General features: G+C 46.1%; 3 protein-coding genes across 5 annotated transcripts; 2 read left to right on the top strand and 1 right to left on the bottom strand.

The window, feature by feature from the left end:
- Positions 1–41: 41 nt before the first annotated feature.
- exo1 (exonuclease 1) lies at positions 42–5,906 on the top strand. The gene is made up of 14 exons (XM_049735888.1): positions 42–143; positions 1,029–1,189; positions 1,291–1,410; positions 1,503–1,626; positions 1,739–1,876; positions 1,951–2,163; positions 2,252–2,439; positions 2,521–2,623; positions 2,802–3,033; positions 3,145–3,352; positions 3,493–3,934; positions 4,009–4,089; positions 4,617–4,786; positions 4,999–5,906. The coding sequence occupies exons 2-14, from the start codon at positions 1,029–1,031 to the stop codon at positions 5,075–5,077; spliced, it is 2,259 nt and encodes a 752-aa protein (XP_049591845.1). The 5' UTR covers positions 42–143; the 3' UTR covers positions 5,078–5,906.
- Positions 5,907–9,279: 3,373 nt separating this feature from the next.
- Positions 9,280–15,247, top strand: si:ch211-125o16.4 (neuroblast differentiation-associated protein AHNAK). 2 transcript variants are annotated; one of them, XM_049735871.2, is made up of 5 exons: positions 9,280–9,421; positions 10,500–10,558; positions 10,655–10,772; positions 10,854–11,029; positions 11,487–15,247. In XM_049735871.2, the coding sequence occupies exons 2-5, from the start codon at positions 10,556–10,558 to the stop codon at positions 15,000–15,002; spliced, it is 3,813 nt and encodes a 1,270-aa protein (XP_049591828.1). In that variant the 5' UTR covers positions 9,280–9,421; positions 10,500–10,555; the 3' UTR covers positions 15,003–15,247. The 2 variants fall into 2 exon arrangements, with proteins under 2 accessions (XP_049591828.1, XP_049591829.1); XM_049735872.1 differs by lacking the exon at positions 9,280–9,421 and adding an exon at positions 9,538–9,556.
- On the bottom strand, positions 15,238–18,235 carry edaradd (EDAR-associated death domain). 2 transcript variants are annotated; one of them, XM_049735895.2, is made up of 5 exons: positions 17,719–18,235; positions 17,161–17,225; positions 16,849–16,891; positions 16,241–16,308; positions 15,238–15,864 (listed from the first exon to the last, which is right to left on the bottom strand). In XM_049735895.2, the coding sequence occupies exons 1-5, from the start codon at positions 17,762–17,764 to the stop codon at positions 15,427–15,429; spliced, it is 660 nt and encodes a 219-aa protein (XP_049591852.1). In that variant the 5' UTR covers positions 17,765–18,235; the 3' UTR covers positions 15,238–15,426. The 2 variants fall into 2 exon arrangements, with proteins under 2 accessions (XP_049591852.1, XP_049591854.1); XM_049735897.2 differs by having other exon boundaries at positions 17,161–17,222; positions 17,719–18,225.
- Between the last annotated feature and the right edge of the window lie 1,149 nt (positions 18,236–19,384).

Here is a 19,384-nt window from a genome sequence, read left to right as displayed (position 1 = left end):
CCCCTTTCCTTTTTATCCAATCGTCGCTGCCCATACTTGGGTCATTTTTTTTGCCGCTAAAATTGAGCTTCCCGTCTTTTCCTTGTGCGTTTCAAACAACCACAGAGCCACGTACCAAAGCAAGAAGTTACCACCGAAAAGAGGTATGTGTTCATCAGTTGCAAAAGGTTTTCTGTGCACTTTGTGTCGAACTGCCTTTCTTACGCACGTAATCTATTGAAATTGCTAGCAAAAACAAACTGTCATGACAGCGCCTACTGTTGATTCCTCTCCCTTCTTAATGGCATATTACCGATGTTTGTTGTTCAACCTTTATTTTTAAATGCTTTTAATGCTATGCCATTACTGCATCTTGCTATACCGACGATCCCGTTTGCACGCATCTCGAAGCGAGGCTGGAAATTGTTTGCCTCACTGGCTGCATGGTCACTACTGCAATTGTACTAGCACCATTACCACAACGTATACACCATTCACGAGGTCTTGACCAATCCCAACAGGGTTTCATTATTCAATGTTATTATAGTTGATATTTCTTTGCCTTCTTAATCCAGAGAGAAAGCAGTAAAGTATGGCTATTATAAGAATGAAATCAATTTGCCTCGATGACTGATGAATGAAGAGAAAAAAAACATCCAATATACAAATATGCGTTTTCCACAAAACATGGAAGGGAAACGTGAACTCACCTAGTTTCATTTTTTTTTTTCCCCAGAACCTCTTCTCTGTTATTTGCTGACCAAATTAAATGAATATACGCTTTTGGCGCCATCGTGTGGATTCTTAGCCGAAGTGAGCTGAGGCGTTTGAGTTGGACAAAAGTAGTGCTTTGCTTGTGGCGTAATTGGCAGTTTTGCATCTATTATGCGCAGATTTTCACAATGACTCACAGTTCCTCTGCCCCACGAAAAGCATGACAGGTGACACTGTATTTGCGAAATTCCCGAGTTTAATGTACATTTTCAGGCAAGAATCTTTCTTTGCAGCCCTAATTATTTGTACTTGGTGTTTCCGTGTGACTTCCAAAGATGGGCATCCCCGGCCTGCTGCAGTTCCTCAAAGATGCAGGGGAGCCAATCAGCGTGAAGAAATACAAAGGCCAGACGGTAGCTGTAGACACGTACTGCTGGCTCCATAAAGGAGCCTTTTCATGTGCCGAGAAGCTCGCCAAAGGAGAGCCAACTGATCAGTAAGTGCATTCGAAAATCTACTTCTTGTTAAATCTTCAGCATATTTGAGGACCTGCGCGATTGATTGATTGATTTTGGTTTGGAATACGCCCACTCCTAGGTATGTACGCTTCTGTATGAAGTATGTAGACATGCTGCTTACCTTCAACGTCAAACCAATTCTTGTATTCGACGGACGCAATCTACCTTCTAAACGAGAAGTGGAAAAGGCTCGCAGAGAGTGAGTTGCAACTTTGCAAGCGCATGAATAGAGAATTGATACATTTGACAGCATTTGCATCATAACTGCGCATACCTTGACGTGCGCTCCAGGCGTCGAGAAGTAAACCTTCAAAAAGGCCGGCAGCTGCTACGAGATGGCAAGCTTTCCGAGGCCAGAGATTGTTTTACCCGCTGCGTCAACATCACTCCAGCCATGGCTCATCACGTGATTAAGGTGCCCCGACCGACTCGGTCTTGTGTTCCTGCGTTGCTCCAAATTGGCACCTATTGTCATTCACAGTTGAACAGGAAAAGTTGGATTTTTGCTACGTGTTTTCTTTTCCAAGGCTGCAAGGGCGAGGGGAGTCGACTGTCTGGTGGCCCCGTACGAAGCCGATGCCCAACTGGCCTACCTGACCAAGTGCGGTTTGGCTCACGCGGTCATCACGGAAGATTCTGATCTTCTGGCCTTTGGCTGTCAAAGGGTATCTGAAAAAAAATGAATGAGGGTCAATGTGTGACTTGCCAGATGTCATCCTAATTCCGACACACAATGCAGGTGATCCTAAAAATGGACAAGCACGGAAACGGCCTGGAGATCGACCAGCGCAACCTCGGTCGATGTCGCTCTCTGGGCAACGTTTTTACGGAGGAAAAGTTTCGCTACATGTGCATCCTCTCCGGCTGTGACTACCTGGCCTCTCTGCATGGGATTGGCCTGGGCAAGGCCTGCAAGCTGCTGAGACTGGCAAAAGACTCTGATATCCGAAAGGTGCGATAACCCTTTTCAATCCTTCTGCTAAGTGCTGATGGCAAACGGCATTATTATTAGCATGACGTGTTTTGCATTTTGGTGTCAGGTGATCAAGAAGATGGGCCAGTACCTAAAGATGGATCTAGTCGTCCCTGAAGAGTACATGGACGGATTTGTCCGGGCCAATCAGACGTTCCTTTACCAGCTGGTTTTTGATCCGGTCAGCAGGAAGATGGTCCCCCTCAACCCGTATGAAGAGGACATCGACCCGGCCACTCTCAGCTATGCTGGAGCGTATCCTACACGGTTGATTGAATAGTTGTCTCGCACCTGGACCGCACGGGGACGGACGGCCCTTAACTGGATTGGCTGTAGGCCTATCGGAGAGGGCACGGCCTTGCAGATGGCCTTAGGGAACCTTGACATCAACACAATGGAGAAGATTGATGACTTCAACCCAGACAATCCCATGACACCGGTACGTATCTGATGCAGCTTTTCTCATGATCAATCAAATGGCTGACCAAGTCAACACCACAATGATTTTCAACACAAAGGGGCCGTTGATTTCAACCCCCGTCGCGCGTTGTTTGTTTTTAAGAATGAGGACACAAGTACCCAGTTTCCTCCAAAATAACGGCCAAATCTCTCCCCAGCCAGCCAAGCGCCGAAGTCGCAGCTGGAATGAGAGCAGCGTCCCCAGGCCCGCTGGCCTCAGTATTTGGAGTAGAAGCATCAAAGCCACGTGGGTTGGAGCGGCCCAGCCCGCCGCCTCCCCTGACAGGCCTGACAGGCCTCCTCCATCCACCAGGGGGAAGGAGAGAATCATCAGCCTGACCCCAGTCAGGCTTCCCTGCACAAGTGTGCAAGTGAAGAGACCGCCACAAGGTGAGGCAGTCCCGCCGTCAAGCTGACATTTCTGTCATTCCAGAGCATTGACCGAATGGCTGTGGATAATAGTATTTCTATAATATTTGCACCTTCTTTTCCCTGCCGCAGACAGCAGTCTATCAGATCAAGATGTGCTGCGGCAGTATTCCTCCGCTGTGAAGCGATTCAAGTCAGACATGCAGCCAGAAACGGTCAAGTCAACAGCCATGGCTCAGCCGCGGCCACGCAACCGCTTTGCCACAGTCCCGCAGAGGAGGAACCAGGATGTCCAGGGCCAGGGCCAGGACCAGGACCAGGACCAGGTTGTAACCAGCAGGTGATTGAGCCTTGAATGGGTTGAACTGAAATGCGTAAAAGCAGCTCTGCTGATGACCCCATTTTCTTAAAAACAGGGACTGGAATTTTTGTTGACACATAGAGCAAGATCAAATCTCCCTTTATCTCCCTTGCACGTAGATTCTTCAGCCGTTCCAGTCCAGCTGCCAGCAACCTAAAGGAATCTGCTGACATGGGTTTCGCTCATAGTGCAGAGTCCAAAGAGCCGAGCCCTACGGCCGATCCCGACTGCTCAGAAGGCCCAGAAGCCCTGTCTGTGGAAACGCCCAGCCCACCTCATTCGGGCAGTCAGGGGCTCAGGCTGTTTAACTGGTCAGACACTTTGCCCTTCACTGATCAATCACAGACACTCAAACGGAGTTCAGGCCTGGCTGCCCTGCAGCACTTTCAGTACAAGAAGGACACGTCCGCCAAATCCTCTATTCCCAAAGGGGAGGAAAAGCTCCAAGGCTCTCCTCCTTCCCAGGACAGCGGCTATTTTTCTCAATCCCAGCCTTCCCTCGCGTCATCCTACAAAGACCAAAGAGCCGACTGTGGCCCCAAGCCCTTCCGTTCTGTGCCTGTAAGTTTGTACCAATCGCTACATTCTCGCACCATTTTGTGCCTGACAGTGAACCCTATTTCCTGTTGTCTTAGGGAATGGATTCAAAAGAGTCCCAGCAGACTCCCACGCGCTCAAGCAACGCCAGTAGTACGTTTGGAACGCTACAATTAAAGGTGGGTTCATTGATTCACAGCACCGTATATGAGAAGTGAGAATTTCACGGGGTCCTCGGTTCACAACCGAGGTCTTCCGTTCTGCGAATCACCCCCCAAAAAACGGTTTGAGGTCAGAGCGGTCACGATGAAAGACAAGTTGGCACATCTGCTTCACAGCTCTGAGATTCAGGTTTTGAATTGGTCCTGCGTGTTCTCTTTGTGTGCCTTGCTTTTCGTTGGCTATGGATTCCTCCCACATTCCAAGAAAGACTGCAAATCACATGTGTCAAAGTGTAGGCCCCGGGGCCACATCCGGCCTATCATCACGAATGGAAGACGGCGGCTCGAGCGCTAGCCCGGAGCTCCTTAATGCAGCAACTTGTCTTTTGTTGTCTGCGCTGGGTGACCATGTAGTCACTTGAATTTGCCTTTGAAAATGCTTCAGAGCTTTCAATTTGCGTTCCAAAAGGAAAAGTTAGAAGGGCATCCGAGATGCTGCGCTGTCCACCCTCAGCCCTCTTTGTTTTTGCATTTTGTCACACCAGGGTGCAGGTCTGCCAAAGCCCAAGTTGAGCAACGGCGCCACCAAGGTGCAAGCATTGGGCCCAGCGAGGGCCAGTGGATTGAGGAAGAAATCCTCCGCAAACAATGAAAACAAGCCAAGTTCCCAGTCCACCACCATCCGCAGTCTGTGGGAGAATTACAGCTTCCAAAGGTATTGGGCGTCTTCAAAAGATGATGATGATGTTGTTGAAAGCATTTTCCATAGTTTTAGAAAGCAAAACTGATTTGATTGTATTTGAACCCTTGGAAGCCAAATTGATCGTTCATTAAATGGAGAGATGAACGAACGAATCTCCATTTGTGTCAACTGCCGTTGTTTGACTGATGGTGGTTGTGATGAACTTTCTGTTGCTGTGTTTTTAGGAATACCCAAAAGGTGACGACATCTTGCAAGAAAGGAGACCCGATGTTTGGCCTTCAAGTCAATTTGTTGGCTAGTTAATTGCCGATACGAGATGGTCGAAGTGAACGTGAGCTTGTTTGAGTATTGACTGAAAATGGTCGTCCTCCGTGCATGCACTAGATTGTGCTGCTGACAAGGATTTCAAGTCTTCAATAATCTCAGCGGAGACGTTATTGTTTGGCTCGGCTCGGCTCTGTGATATCAAGTCGTATTGGAGTTGCTGTGAAATAGGACACGGCTTTACCATTTTGTGTTCCATTTTGTACCAAGTATCTCGCCATTTGGACTCCTGAATGAACCTAACCCTAACCTAACAAGTACAGGGAGGAGGTGCCCAAAAAAGTACTCACCTACCAAATGCTACCATGCCCACATTTAATTGATCCAATGACACTGTGCAAGTGTTCAAAGTCTTTTCTTTGCGAGTCACCATTAAACCTGTCTGGCACTTTTTTTTCTAATGCAGACTAATTTTGGTAGCAACGTTCAAGCGGTCTATAGTTTCCGACATGGAAAGTTTCTTCCTCCTTTCTGTCTGTCGCCTTGGTTTTGTGCCAGTACTAATTACAGTACACAACAAGTGAGCATGAGTTGCGCTCATTAGTTTGTGGTCATGGGAAGAGCAAGCAAAGGCGTATATACACCAACATCTCTTTTCATTTTCTGCTCAATGATCTGTGTGACTTGACATGATACGGATCATTTTGCTTCTACAAAAAGTAGCGCTATAATGTAGTACATATGGTTAGAGATCCATTCGATGGGACTTTTTTCTTTATTATTTTTTTTTCTTCCGTGATTCTATCATGCAAAATATCTGTGCAAATAAACTTGTCTATCACGGCTCGTAATTGCTGAAAAGACAGAAGCTAGTGCTTTTTAAATTGGCACACGACAACACACATTATTTGTTGAGGCAACAGTCGTTCTCCTAAATGGATGTGGAAAAGCGTCGTGAATTTGTCGTGAAGGCATCATTTGGACTTTGCTACTGCGTTTGCATCGGTTCCCTATAAACGTCGGTTGTGATGTGACAACTAAAGTGCCTTCACCTTTTATGTCCAACACTTGCATCATGTGTCGTTAAAGAAGACTGATGCGTACTGAGTGGATTTTATAACAGTGGTTATTCTATGGGGCAACATTCTTGAGCTTATCCAAATACCAGCCATGCTTTTGTCTCTTTGGAACCAGCCTGACTTGGTGTTGCGCAAGTCCCAGGGGCCTGCCTCATCGATGGCTTTAGCCTGCAAACCAATTTGAGATGATTTCTCTTCTCCGTCTTCAACTGTACTTTGCTTTCAAGTTGTTCCTTTTATTTCTTCATGCAAATTGCTAGTTGTGTCGATCAATAACACAACCTATAGCTGCGCGTAAGCCTTAAATCTGACAGTTGCGTCCGTTCCGTCGCGGCTTTGCGTGGAGCGAACGAGGTCTTTCTCCATGCTAACGGCTACGTTTTGGGCCACCGGTGGCACACGAGTGTTGAAATCCCCTTTTTCTCTCATTGGAGAAAGGGCTGAGTTTAATCCTGAACTCTTGAATGAATTTCAGCCACACAAACAGTCTGTTCTGTAAAAGAATCTGCAAAGAATGTTGTTTCACAGCATTCCCTTGTGAACACGCGGCTTGACTCAAATTTGACAACTTCCGCCTATTCGACACTCCGGATACGTTCGCCAAGTACATGGCGTGCATCACTGAATCTGTATCGCTAATGTCTGAGGAATTTGTCAATTATTTTAAGAATGCGGTTTAGATTTTGTGTAAAATCACAGCTTGAGTGGGGCTATATGGATCATTTAATATATACGTATATCATTTTCATTTGATATATATATATATATATACGTATGTTTATATATATTTAAATATATTATTCATAGGTAGTACTATATTTAAATTGAAAACAATAAAAATCAAGAGAAAATATGTTTTGCAAAAGCCTATTGCTTCGTGCCACATACGTAGCTACATTGGGATGTTCTGAAGCTCATCTTAAAGTGGCAAACAAATCTCTTTGACTTGTAATTCAGGATGTTGGTGACAGTTACACAAATGAACTCCTCGTGCTGCTTTATGCTGGCCTATTACATAAGATTACGCTAAGTAGACCTTCTCCTTAGCGCTTACTAATTAAACACTTGACTCCAAAAGAGCCAAGCAAGCAGCAGCAGCAGCAGCAGCAGCGACTATGTAATCCTCGACATGCTTTCATTGTCCAATGAAAGGGCTTGTCTTCAGGGTATGTTAAAAGTCTGACCAAAAAAGTCCGATTTTAGCTCTGATCTTTCTCTGTGAGATTTGCAGGTTCTACCTGGGATCTTTTTCAGGTACCTACACTGGCTTCCTTTCTATAAACGCTGATGCTGGCCAGGAGGCGGGACCAAATGACAATTGCCTGGAGGTTCCAAAGTTAGGTGCTTTTCTGTCATGTGCTGTGGCCAAGGCAGTGTCGGTCCTCACTGCAAAGTGACAGACAAAAAGCACAGACCAGAGAACCGAATTGAATCTTGATTCATTTGTCATCCTATTTTGAGCAGCAACATAATGACATAGACCAAGTTCCGGTTTAACAACGAATGTAGTAAATGTAACATTTTGCGGTGACAGTGTGCTGACCCTGTTTGTTGCGCACTGCTCCACTGCACACATTCCAAGAGACAAATTGTCAGCATACATACGCTACTGTTTGTTCCGAGGTATTTTACTTCTCATCTTAGCAGGCTTCATTTGTTTACGCTCACGCGTCAAACCGTTGCAAGAGGTGACAATGTAAATGAAGCACAAGCACACCCCAAGCACAAATAGCTTCTTTCTCTTGGGTTGCAAACGTCATTTCTAATCTTTCTGCGCACAAACGAAGCTTAGAAGAGCAGAACCAGAACAGTTCAATTGTGGTCCATGCAGAATCATTTCGACATTTTAATGAAGGCATAGCAATCCCTTCCCACCATGCTATGTTCTTTGACTTTTAGCCAATATTTCAGACGCATTCCCCAGTCCCGACTATCTGAGCGGATTGGTCACATTCTGAAGATAGCGAACCTTCTGAAATCACGTCATCCGAATGAGGACTCGAAGGGCAGAAACTGAACGCACAAATTGCTCAACATCATTTACATAGCCTGTTGTGCACATGCCAAGACGAGCGCCCCTCCCACACGCAAAAGCTTGTTTGCTTCCAATAAGGCCGATGACACCTTTATATTCAAGGGTTGACTCCAAATGAAGTGTTCAATCAGATGAAATGTGATACTAGGAGCTACAAGACAAAACACGTCCGACCGATATTGTTACATTGCCGTCCTACAAGTACAAATGCAAAAAGGCGTCATTCGTTCTTTTTGGACATGAAAAAATGATCCGTATCCTATCCTTGCTGTGACTTGAGTCAGCTGTCGTTTCTAGCGAGCCCAAGGCCTCCGCCCGTCTCCACTCGTTGCATTGTAACCCGTTCATTTGTCAGCTGGGCAGGGTAGTGACTCACACTCTTGAGCTTAATGTGCATCTTAGCAAGAAAAGCTTACTATTGTCAAAGTAACTGTGTGGATTGCAGAAGTCAACTGCGTGCGTGCGCATGCAAGTCAATAGGACAAATGCTAACTTGGAGCTTTAGAAAGGAGACACGTATGCGTTGATTTCCTTCGTTTCAAACGGTTCCTAGTTGTGTTGATTAAAGATTTCTGGTGTTTGTCTACCCAAACATAATTCACTCGTCACTCTTGGGTTCAAACGACTTGGTTTCGTGTACATGCATATAGGAGATGGAAGGACGGACAGATACTACATGACATAGTGGATGATTGTCACGTCAGTTATCTTGGTATTTTGAAGACCTTTCTAAAGGGTATGCTGTACCGCCACTCCTTGGAAATAAACCTAATAAGGGGATTGAAGCTTTGCTATGCAGTAAAAACACAACGGCAGTCACATTGAGGCAGCCAAAATGTCACAAAGGTATTGTTGAGAAAGCTATTGATGCAAGGAGAAAGAAGGGTTTGTGTCATTCTCCCTAAACCTGGTCGGTCCAGTTCCAAAGGAGTGGTGTGTTTCTCTCTGCAATGGCTTTTTCTCTGGGTGCTTCTCGTCTGGTTTCGACTGCCGAAAGGCCTGCGTTTGGCTCTCTCCAACATGCTTGTCGAATGAGGTGTGTGCGTGCGTGCGTGCGTGCACGCGTGTGTTGCAATGGCACAGGGGGCATAAGGAGAGAGAGGCATTACTGGTGCAGCCCAACCTGTTCTCCTGGTTGTCATCCAGCTTGTAGGCATTTAACTGGCAGATTCTTCCCATCCTTGTGACAGAGCAGACTCGACACGTTGAAGAGGAGACCGAGCTCGCTGGGCTTTCCTTTGGTGGAGGCGTCCCAGGAAGCAGTACACAGTGAGTGCACAGATTAGCTCAAAGGAATCCCATCATGACTTCATTGTTAAGAGGCATTTGATGCACATTATGTCATTCAAGGCTCTATTGCTTTTGTACACGTGCTGAATTGTCGTCATCGTTGGATATACGTATGTATGTCTATACATATATATATATATGTGTGTGTGTGTGTGTGTGTGTGTGTGTGTGTGTGTGCGTATACACTTTTTTTTCAGTGCAGTCACTGAAAATGTGCAAATGCACAAGAACAGAAACATTCGACGACTGACAATATTTGAATGTTTAATATTTTCTGCTGTATGCCTGCTATGCTCTATCGTTCTAAATACATTGATCTTATTCATTTTTGGCAGATTTATAATCTTTTATACAACTGATAGATTTCAGCAATTGCTGTGACGTGTGACAAGCTCAAATATTTGTTGCTTTTGTGACATCTTTTGCCCCTTTTTCTCGACGGATGTTGCAATGTACCTTGTTGAGTTTACATGGGGGGGGGGAGGGGGGTTTCGGGTGTGGTTGACAAACATACAGACCCACTGTTATGTGGCGGAATGCACGTGTGGATCAGTGCGGCATGCGCATGGGGGAATGTGAACCGACTGGTCCACATGCATGCATTCTCCTCCAAAGGAAGGCCTCAGATTCTTGAGGTGCGGTGTTGGCGGCGGCGGCTGCTGTTGTTGTTTCGGTGCCTCGGCTTAGGAACGCTGACCACGCACAAGCAAAATGGGATGAGTCCTTATTTCCAACAGTGCTCATTGGCTTTCTTTGAACTGATGCATGGACATTGCACACGTATTTAGACAATTCTATATCATTGTCATAAAAAAATCTGTCCAGGAGCTACGTATGTCGTTATGAAATCGGATCGTATCCACTCATTGTTTGATACACGTACATTAGGTACAGAATTTGTTAACCTGTACTTCTTCTTGTCTTGATCTCCACATTTTTGTCTATGAATTATTCTGGTAGAGGACCAGCACACAGTCGAACGCTTGACTAGTACTTTTGAATCCATTTTATGCAACTGGTATTTATATTGTTGTTGGTTCTCTACTCTGTTTTTCAGAGCTACATCTGCAGAGCAGCTTCCGGGCATGTCTTTCTAAACACACCTAAGACATCATGGTGAGGAACAGGAACAGACTCGGATAATCCGACGGTGAACATTGCTACGTTTGAATCTCGGAAAAAAGTCTCACTGTCCGTTCATTTGTCACCAAGAGCGCAGACAGCATGAGTGGCTTTTCCGAAAGCCTGCTGGTGGAGAACGCTGGGCGAGGAGCGCTCATCGGAGGGATCCCAGACGGCGCGTTTGTCGGATCCAGCGCTGCGCAGACAGGTAAACCAGTCGGCAAATGTTAATCCGGACGTTCACGGAACCCGCTTGAAGGATTTGAGACGACTTTTCAATTTCTTTCAGGGGAAGATGTGGTCGCAGCCACCATACACCTTGATCACCTCAGCCAAAATGAAGTGCAGAACATCCTGAGAGCACTGCAGCCATATGGCAACAACATGAAGGTGGTGACAAAGAAGGAGCTCAGCGCCGATGCCAGCCTCAGCTCCGAGGGATTAGGCCTTCAAGGCCCACCGGAGGTAAATCTTCTCATTTCGATTGGAAGTCAGTACGTAAACTAGGTGATCTATTCAGTTACACAATAGCATCCTGTATTCTTGCTAATAATTGAAATGTAGCCCTTGTAATCAATGAGCTAGTAGGTGGCATTTCATTTTTGTTAAAAAAAAAAAAGTGGGTTTTCCATGATATGTCTCCTGAATTTTTCATTGAAAAATTGTCGCTGATATAAAAAAGAACTCCAGTTGTTCATTCATTACATTGTTGTATTTGTATTGTTAAATAAAAGCCCTGCTTCAGGTCTCTGGGTTTAACCTGCAAAAGTGTTGCTTCTCATATCCAGACAGTTGCTCCTCAAATGAAGACCTTCATTAGCAAAACAGTTATGCCAAGAAAAGACGTTATTTGCCACAATTGCTGTTTGTTTGACACGGAACGTCGGAAAATAATTGTATTTCTTTTCTGTTGAATCAACAGATGCTCAGTGGTGACTCCGTCAAGAGCAATCTGTCTACATCATCAGCTGAGAACCATCTTTCTTCTCTTGATAGCATGAGAGCAAAGTTACATGCCTCTCAGACCATTGGGAGTAAATTCAATGAGGTTCCCAATGTGAATCTCACTGCACCGTCAGCTGATGCTGATGCTGGTGCTGGGGCTGGGGCTGGGGCTGGTGCTGGGGCTGGGGCTGATGCTGGGGCTGGGGCTGGGGCCGGGGCTGGCTTTACGCTATCCTCCCCTGCAAAGGTCGGTGCAGATCTTGACGGCACCCTCACAGCACCCAAAGTCACTTTGGCCACTCCCCAGCTCAACAATCACAGTGCTGCTTCACTTGATACGGACAAAGCACAAGTCGAGGCAGGTAACCTCCATTACAAAGCTCCGCACTTTACAATGCCAAAATTTGATGTACCTGCGGTCAAAATACCACAAGTAGATGGTGGTCTAAAGCTTCCCTCTGTTAATGGAGGAACAAAGGGCCTTCAGCTCTCTTCACCCAATTTAGACATGAATGGAACAAATGTAGATGTGAATGGACCAAAAGTGGATCTAAATGCTCCTGCTGTTAACTTGGGAACCCCAAACGCTGACATTGGTGTATCGTCAGATGCTTTCAAGCGGCCACACCAAAAGTGGAAGCTGAAGAAGCCCAAGCTTCATGGTGCCAAAACTGATCTAGACTTAGATGCACCAGTCCCCCAAGTGGAGGGTGCATTACATGCACCGAATGCTGACCTTAAAGGCCCGGATTTCGACATTCAACAGCCGCATCTCGATGGACTCTCCGGTAAATTTGTCTGGCCTCATTCTAAATGGAAGAAACCCAAACTCAAAGGCCCAAAGGCCGACTTCGACATACACCAACCTGATGTGCATGTGTCAAGTCCAAAGCTTGAAAGTGGCATGAATGCTCAAGTGGACCTCCCAAAAGCCGCCTTCAAAGGTCCCAGTTTAGATGTCGAGACGCCACACGTTGGCCTTGATGCTCCATCGGTGAAAAAAAACTGGCACCTGAAGTTAAAGAGACCCAAAGTACCTGATGGTAAACTGGACACAGATGTGAGCACACCAGACATTGGCCTTGATGGTAGTATGAGTGCACCAGGAGTTGACCTGAATTCACCCAAACCTGGTTTAGACGCCAATGCACCAAGTGTGGACGTTGATGCTCCATCAGGTAAAATCAGGTTCCCGACTCTGAAAAAGTTTCGGCTTGCCGGACCCAAGGTGAAAACCCCAAGTGTTGATCTTGACGCTGATATGAAAGCCCCTGACCTTAAACTTTCTACTTCGCAGCCATCGCTTCTGGCCCCCGATCTGAATTTACCTAAAGCTGACGTTAAAGTGCCTGATGTCGATGCATCTGGAAAAATCAAATGGCCCACCCTAAAAAAACCAAAATGGTCTCTGTCGGCGCCAAAGGTTAATGGTCCAGATTTGGATGCTGGTGCTTCTACACCCGACCTGAGTCTCACCTCTCCAAAGTTTGACGGTGAGCTGACCGCACCGGATCTAAAACTAAAAACTGCTGAATTGAATGGACCCGATTTAGACATCAACGGTCATGCGCCATCTGGAAAATTCAAATGGATCAAGAAACCCAAGTTTGGTACGCTGATGGGTCTAAAAGCTGATGTTGACGGAGAGATCGAGGTGCCGGACGTGGATCTCAAGACACCTGATGTCAATTTAACGACACCAGATGTTGATCTTTCGCCAAAAATGCAAGCTCCAGACCTCAATTTCAGCACGCCAAAGGCTAATATCAGCGGCCCGAGTTTAGATCTCCACACGTCTGCTCCAAACATTGACCCAATTGATGGCAAAGTGAAGTTCCCAAAAATGAAAATGCCAAAATGGCCAAAAGTCAAAGGCTCCCCAAATATTGACGCCAATGTTGATGTTCCTAATTTAGACGTAGATACGCCCAAAGTCGATCTAAATGCACCTGATCTGTCCTTGTCGACACCAAAGCTTGGAGGCAGTCTTGATACACCTGATGTCAATCTGCAGTCTCCGGAACTTTCGAGCGGGCATTTCAAGTTTCCCAAACTCAAATTGCCAACATTGTCAAAGGTTGGAAAACCTGATGTCGATATTGATGCGAATGTCAAGGGTCCACAGCTCCATGTGGCTCCTATCGCTATAAATCCAGCAGACTTGAATATTTCTGCTCCCAACATTGACGGTGCTTTTGCTGCTGCTCCAAATGCAAGTCTCCCTGAAACAGATTTAAACGGTGCACATCTCGCCAATGCTGATTTCGGATTACCACGGTTGAATCTTTCTGGCCCTCAAACGCCAAACTCGGGGCTGGACATGAACCTGCCCCAAACAGACGTCAAGGGACCCAGCCTGCATCTGCCCACAGTGCCCGATGGCGACATGAAAAAGCCGGACCTGGGCCTTGGAAATGTCCATGTGGAATTGCCAAACGCTACCTTGGAAGCACCTGACGTCGGGCTCGATAGTCACGTACCAGATGCGGGTATCGACTTGCCGAGTGCGGAGCTTAAAGGCCCAGATGCGCAGTTCAAAAGCCCAGTCGTAGGCTTGGATTCCCAGAGGGGGGACTTTACCTTGCCTCATTATAAGCTTCCAAAGCTGGATCTTTCAAGCCCTGGTGTTGAACTTCCCAGTGTTCATCCCTCACTTCAGGCTGGACTGGACACACCCCGGGTGGACCTAGGTCCGCCGAAAGCAGATGCAAACGTATCTGTTCCGACAGTAGATTTAAGTGCTCCAAAGTTTGAAGGGAAGATGAAAGGAGCGGAAGTAGACGTGGAAGCTCCAAAGGTAGACACGGGTCTTGAAAAACCCAAATTGCCACATTTTAAGGTTCCAAAACTAAGTTTCTCAGGATCCAAAAGTAAAAGCCTCAGTCCAAAGCTGTCGCTTGACGGCGACATGCCTTCCCCTGAAATGAGCACCGACGGTCCTGACATAGCCATCAGAGCTGGAGATGCTGAAATCAAAGGTTCTCCCAAAAGTAAATTTAAGTGGCCCTTCAAATGGGGATTTCGATCCAACTCGCTGGACACTGAGCACGGAAGCAACGGCGAAGCGGATGCTCCCAAATTCCGAGTGCACACCTTGCCCAGAAATTGCATCGAGACCAAGAAAGAAACTCCCGATATCTTTAACCTGTCACGATCTGACCACGAGGCCAAGGATTATATAGTCAGCAAAGGGATCCGTTTACCGGTCCGGAACGCACCATCGAGAAATGGAGAAAGGGTAGACGTCATGGAGAGGTTGAGAATGGCAATGGAAAAAGCCCCGTCGTCAAACACCTCACCGACAGAGGAGAAAAGCGTCAGCCTGCAGGCTGGAGATGCAGTCGACTCCAGTTTAGTTCCAGGAGGGACTTTGAAAGTGGAAGAGCCCCAGTACCCGCTGGGCTTGATCCAGCCTACGAGGCTAGCCCACGAAGCGGACGAAAGTAACAAAATATCGTTAAGCCTCTCCAACATGCTGGGACTGGAGGTCTAGAGTTCAGATGGAAATGAAAAGTGCAGTGTCTCAAAACCATGTGCATATCCCCCCTCTTATTTATATACAGCGCGTATGGATTTGTGTCTTTTGACAAAGCTCCATCTACAAATGTGATACCTTGCTTGTGTACTGCCTTTTTGGCCACTTCACCGTTTCCCTTTCAACAAGTAACCTTTTCCTTTTAATGAAGTAACTGTGAATGAATGTGATTGAATAAAAACACCAGTATATATATATATATATATATGTATTCAAAGATGCATTGAGTGATGATGACCGCAATCGTGTTTTTTTTTTTTTTTTTCCAACTTGAAGTAGGCGGATGGTTGTTTGGAACAATATTGGGACGATTCACGCGACACCCATGTCATTGTAAACAATTTCCAGATGAGAAAGAACAAACAGGCAGGGCCAAAGGGAATTAATGAGATTGCTGCCAGCGTGACGGCCAATCCTTTTCCATCCAGCTCTGCAACAATCGCAGCACGTCCATCCGCTGGTAAAAGCGACACAGTTGGGTGAGCTCGCTGACGGGTTTCTGGTTGTAACGCAGCAGGAACTCCTGGGTGGGGCTGTGGGACAGAGAACCTTGGCTCCGGTACTCCAGCAGGGCCAGCTCGTCGTAGCTCATCCCCCAGCGGCTGGCAAAGTTCTTCCAGTTTTTCACAGTGCAGTGGTTGGGGTCCAGCTTGAGTCGCAATGAGTCCAGAAGATCTTTGTCATTCAGGAGGTCGCTGATCTTGGGAGGAGGTGCAGGACGCCAGCACCTTTCACAAGGGATCTTGAGCTGTAGTTGGACTTCTTTGGGCTGCTCCGTACCCGCTGACGTCGACGTTGGGCAGGTACATTCTTTTTCTGGCTGTGACCAAAAACACAGTCGATACAAACGATTCACACAGATACGTATTATCGTCTCCTTCATGCCCTATTGTTGACATCGTTTCAAAACATGTAGCCAGGTCGTAAATGATATAGGCCTTAAGTGCATTTCGATGAACGTTATTCATTTCAGTAGAATTGATGTAGAACATTTCTCTCCATGATTTGATTACGTTCACCCAACAAATGGTGGCGGGCTACTTACTCCGTGTGTTAAGTGCTCTTTACTGTTCTGCCACCGGGTGACAATAGAAATCATGGCGTCAAACCGGAAAGGCACTTTTGCAACTTTCCTGTGGAGTGGAACTAAATGGGTGAAAGATCGCTTATGATGCAAAGCATTCAGTAATACCGACCTGCCTTATTCTGTCCGAGAGTTTCAAGTATCCAGAGGGCATGGAGCTCAGGTGGAGTGTCACAGCATCTGGCCAACACACTTCTTATTAAACACTGGATTTCAGCATTTTCCGCTGCCCACGCTTTCCGCGGTTGATATCCAAAGCAGCTCATTTGATTCATATATATATATATACACGTAGTATATATATAGTGTGTATATATATATATTTATTTGTTTATGTTGGTCTCTCATCCAGGATGAGAATCTTGTGACTTCTCCTCCGTTGAGATGCCGCCGCCACCACTCTAGCGGTATCACGTTTCACACAACAGAATGGGTGAGGCAGGAAGTCAGAAAACGCTATTAGAAAGATGACAAAGACGACGGGAGAATTTGCTCCTGATTAGCACTGAGCCGTGCTGCTGTGACCTTTGCCGACCGTTCCGGAATGTGGCCCCAAGTCACCGCTTTGTCATGGACCCACGAATGGAAAATGCTCGAAATACGTATGATGACTCTAAAATACTTATTTGCCATGAGCCAGCTTCAGCATCCCAATAGATTGGAGGTCAACAAGTTTCCCATGACCGGACGGAGCGTTGTGTTGCATGACGTAGTACTTACCGTTAGGATCAGTCACTTGCACCGGGCGATTGGCTCCTAAAGACTGTGACAGAAAAAAGGAAAGACCAGTTAATAATAGAAAAATGAAAGCAGCTAAAAATAAAGAGCCCTTTTGTGGAAGCCTAAAATGCAGCCCGACACACATAATGGGACTGCGCAAAGGCAGCATGCTGGAACTTGTTCCTCACTCGGCCCTCGTGTGCTTGCAGTCGTTTTACAGTAGTGCATGTCAGCGCAAAGAAGCGCATTTCCATGCGCATAAACCGAACAAGAAAGCTTCGAGTAGAGAATGAAAATGAAAAAGGTACTCACAAACTGTGTCACAAAGGTGGTGGTGGTGTCCGTGTCCTCCACCGGCTCCGAGATGATTCTTTCTGCTTCCAAACACACAAAGGTTTGCTCAAATTGTGCTCGCCGTTACGCTTTTTTATTCAAGTGAAGTCCGAGTCTGGGCTAACCCTAAGTCTCCAGGCCCGAGCGAGCGAGCGAGCGAGCGAGCTGGAGTTCAAATGACTCCTATCTTGAATCCTCTTTGCCCGTTGTAACAAATGAAAATGCCATGAATCTGTTCCATCCTACGGAAAATATGCTTCACGTGTGAAAATAGCTTTTGCTCAAAGTGTCATATATGTCAGCATGAGTGCTTCAACACAACATTAGCAGGATAAGATGTCCCTGTTAAATACACAATCCGTGTATCATGCCGAGACATGACAAAAAGGGCTTGAGCCCGTTCAAGAACGTACGAGCAGTGTGACTTTACACGTCCGAAAATGTCCCCATTGAGACTAGAAATGCTTATCTTAACTCTTGTCCATTTAATAAAGCAGCTTTTCCCAACCATGTGCATTTGTGATCCGTGCCACTTACCAAATGGTTCTTTGCATGCTTTCAAAGTGCTCATTCTTGAAGCCATCTCCAGTTGAAAGTTGTTGAAAGTTGTTGCTGCCTGCCTGGCTGCCTGCCTGCCTGCCTGCCTGCCTGCCTGCCTGCCTGCCTGCCTGCCAGCCAGCGGCTGCACCCTTGAGCAAACCAGCCCCTTCCAAACCAACAGGTAGGTAAGCTCTGATTTATGCTCCTCCAAAATGTTCAAAATGGAACTGAGTGGGAGGGTCCTTCTTTCCAAGACAAGTGAATTGCTCCTGAGCTTTGAAGAGAGACACTTTTGGAAGCGAGGCGAGGCGAGGCGAGGGGAGGGGAGGGGAGGCGAGGCACCTCACCTCACCTCCTAAACAAATTGTGAAAGAAATGAAGATTGTTTGAGGAGGAGAATGGTGAGAAAAGACAATAGAAATGTTAGGGTTAGGGTCATAAGTCATTTCTTTTTTCCCCTTCCTTCCTTGCTTCCTTGCTCCCTTTCTTCCTGTGGGCATGTGAACTCATCGGACTTTTCGGTGTGCTCTTGCACATTCTTCCGCCTGTGCTAAGTTACAGTTGTTGGTGTAGACTTTGACTTTGACTAGAGGACGGAGGCAGGTGAGGAAAGTCACAGGTGAACAGCTTCGGGGAACTGAGGAAGCTGCACATTCTTTGCGTGTGTATACATGTTGGTGTTGCTGCCTTTTTATTATGTTTTAAAAGTCTTCACTGTATACGCACGCCTTTTGCTATCTGAAAGGCCTTCTTGAGTTTTTGGAGCAAAAATTAGAGACGACAACAACTGAAGAGTTGAGACCTTGAATTCCTTTCGATCATTTTCTTTCTTTATTCACCCTCCCCATTGCATGCTTCATTATATAGGCCACAATCATGGTCGCATGCACTGGCTGGAGCTTGGTTCATGATTTATTCAACCTCAGGTTTTAGATAATCCATTTCCAACGGATTTCCATTTCTGCCTTGGCTATTTGGCGTTGGGGATGAACTTTGTACAGCTCCTTCGCTGACGTAAAAAAATAACAAAGCAGCAGTCAGCATTTGGAGCTCAGTCCATTTGCACGTAAACTAAGATGATTTCTTATGTTGCTGTATTGACTTGAGCTACTTGGCTCATCACCTACCTCGTTGTCCGCCTGAAGTGCATATTTATGTCATTTATGCGAGTAGTATAAAATAAACAGGTCTAACAATAAAAATGTTACAATCATTTTCCATTTCCAATTTCGCAGACCACTTGCAGTACCGTCATGGGCCACTATAGGGCCGCGAACCCCAGGTTGACAAACTTAATAGAATTACAAAAAATAAAAACAATGAAGCCATTGATATTCAAAGTAAAGTACAGAAAGCATTGTAAGATACCGTAAAATATTCTAAAATGACGAATGGAAGGGGGGGGGGGGGGATCCTCATTTGGTGAACATGACGTCCCTGCTTTGTACGCCATTGTGTTATTACGGTTGGTTATTCGTCTCTTTTCTTCTCATATCGCGGCCTATGCTTTTTCGTCTCTTTCCTCTACTGCCTTATGAACAAGCTGGTTGATGAAAGTGCCTCAGGTTTATGGGGTGGGTCGTAAATCGTGCTTGTAATGATTCGGATGATGTTGAACGTGTAAGGGGTTCCCTCACATGCAATTGCGTTAAATCCGATTTCC

This window comes from Syngnathus scovelli, chromosome 12, assembly GCF_024217435.2.
Source record: "Syngnathus scovelli strain Florida chromosome 12, RoL_Ssco_1.2, whole genome shotgun sequence".
Taxonomy (NCBI): Eukaryota; Metazoa; Chordata; class Actinopteri; order Syngnathiformes; family Syngnathidae; genus Syngnathus; species Syngnathus scovelli.
Note: the sequence above shows the minus strand (reverse complement) of the source record. Positions and strands in the feature narration are given on the sequence as shown.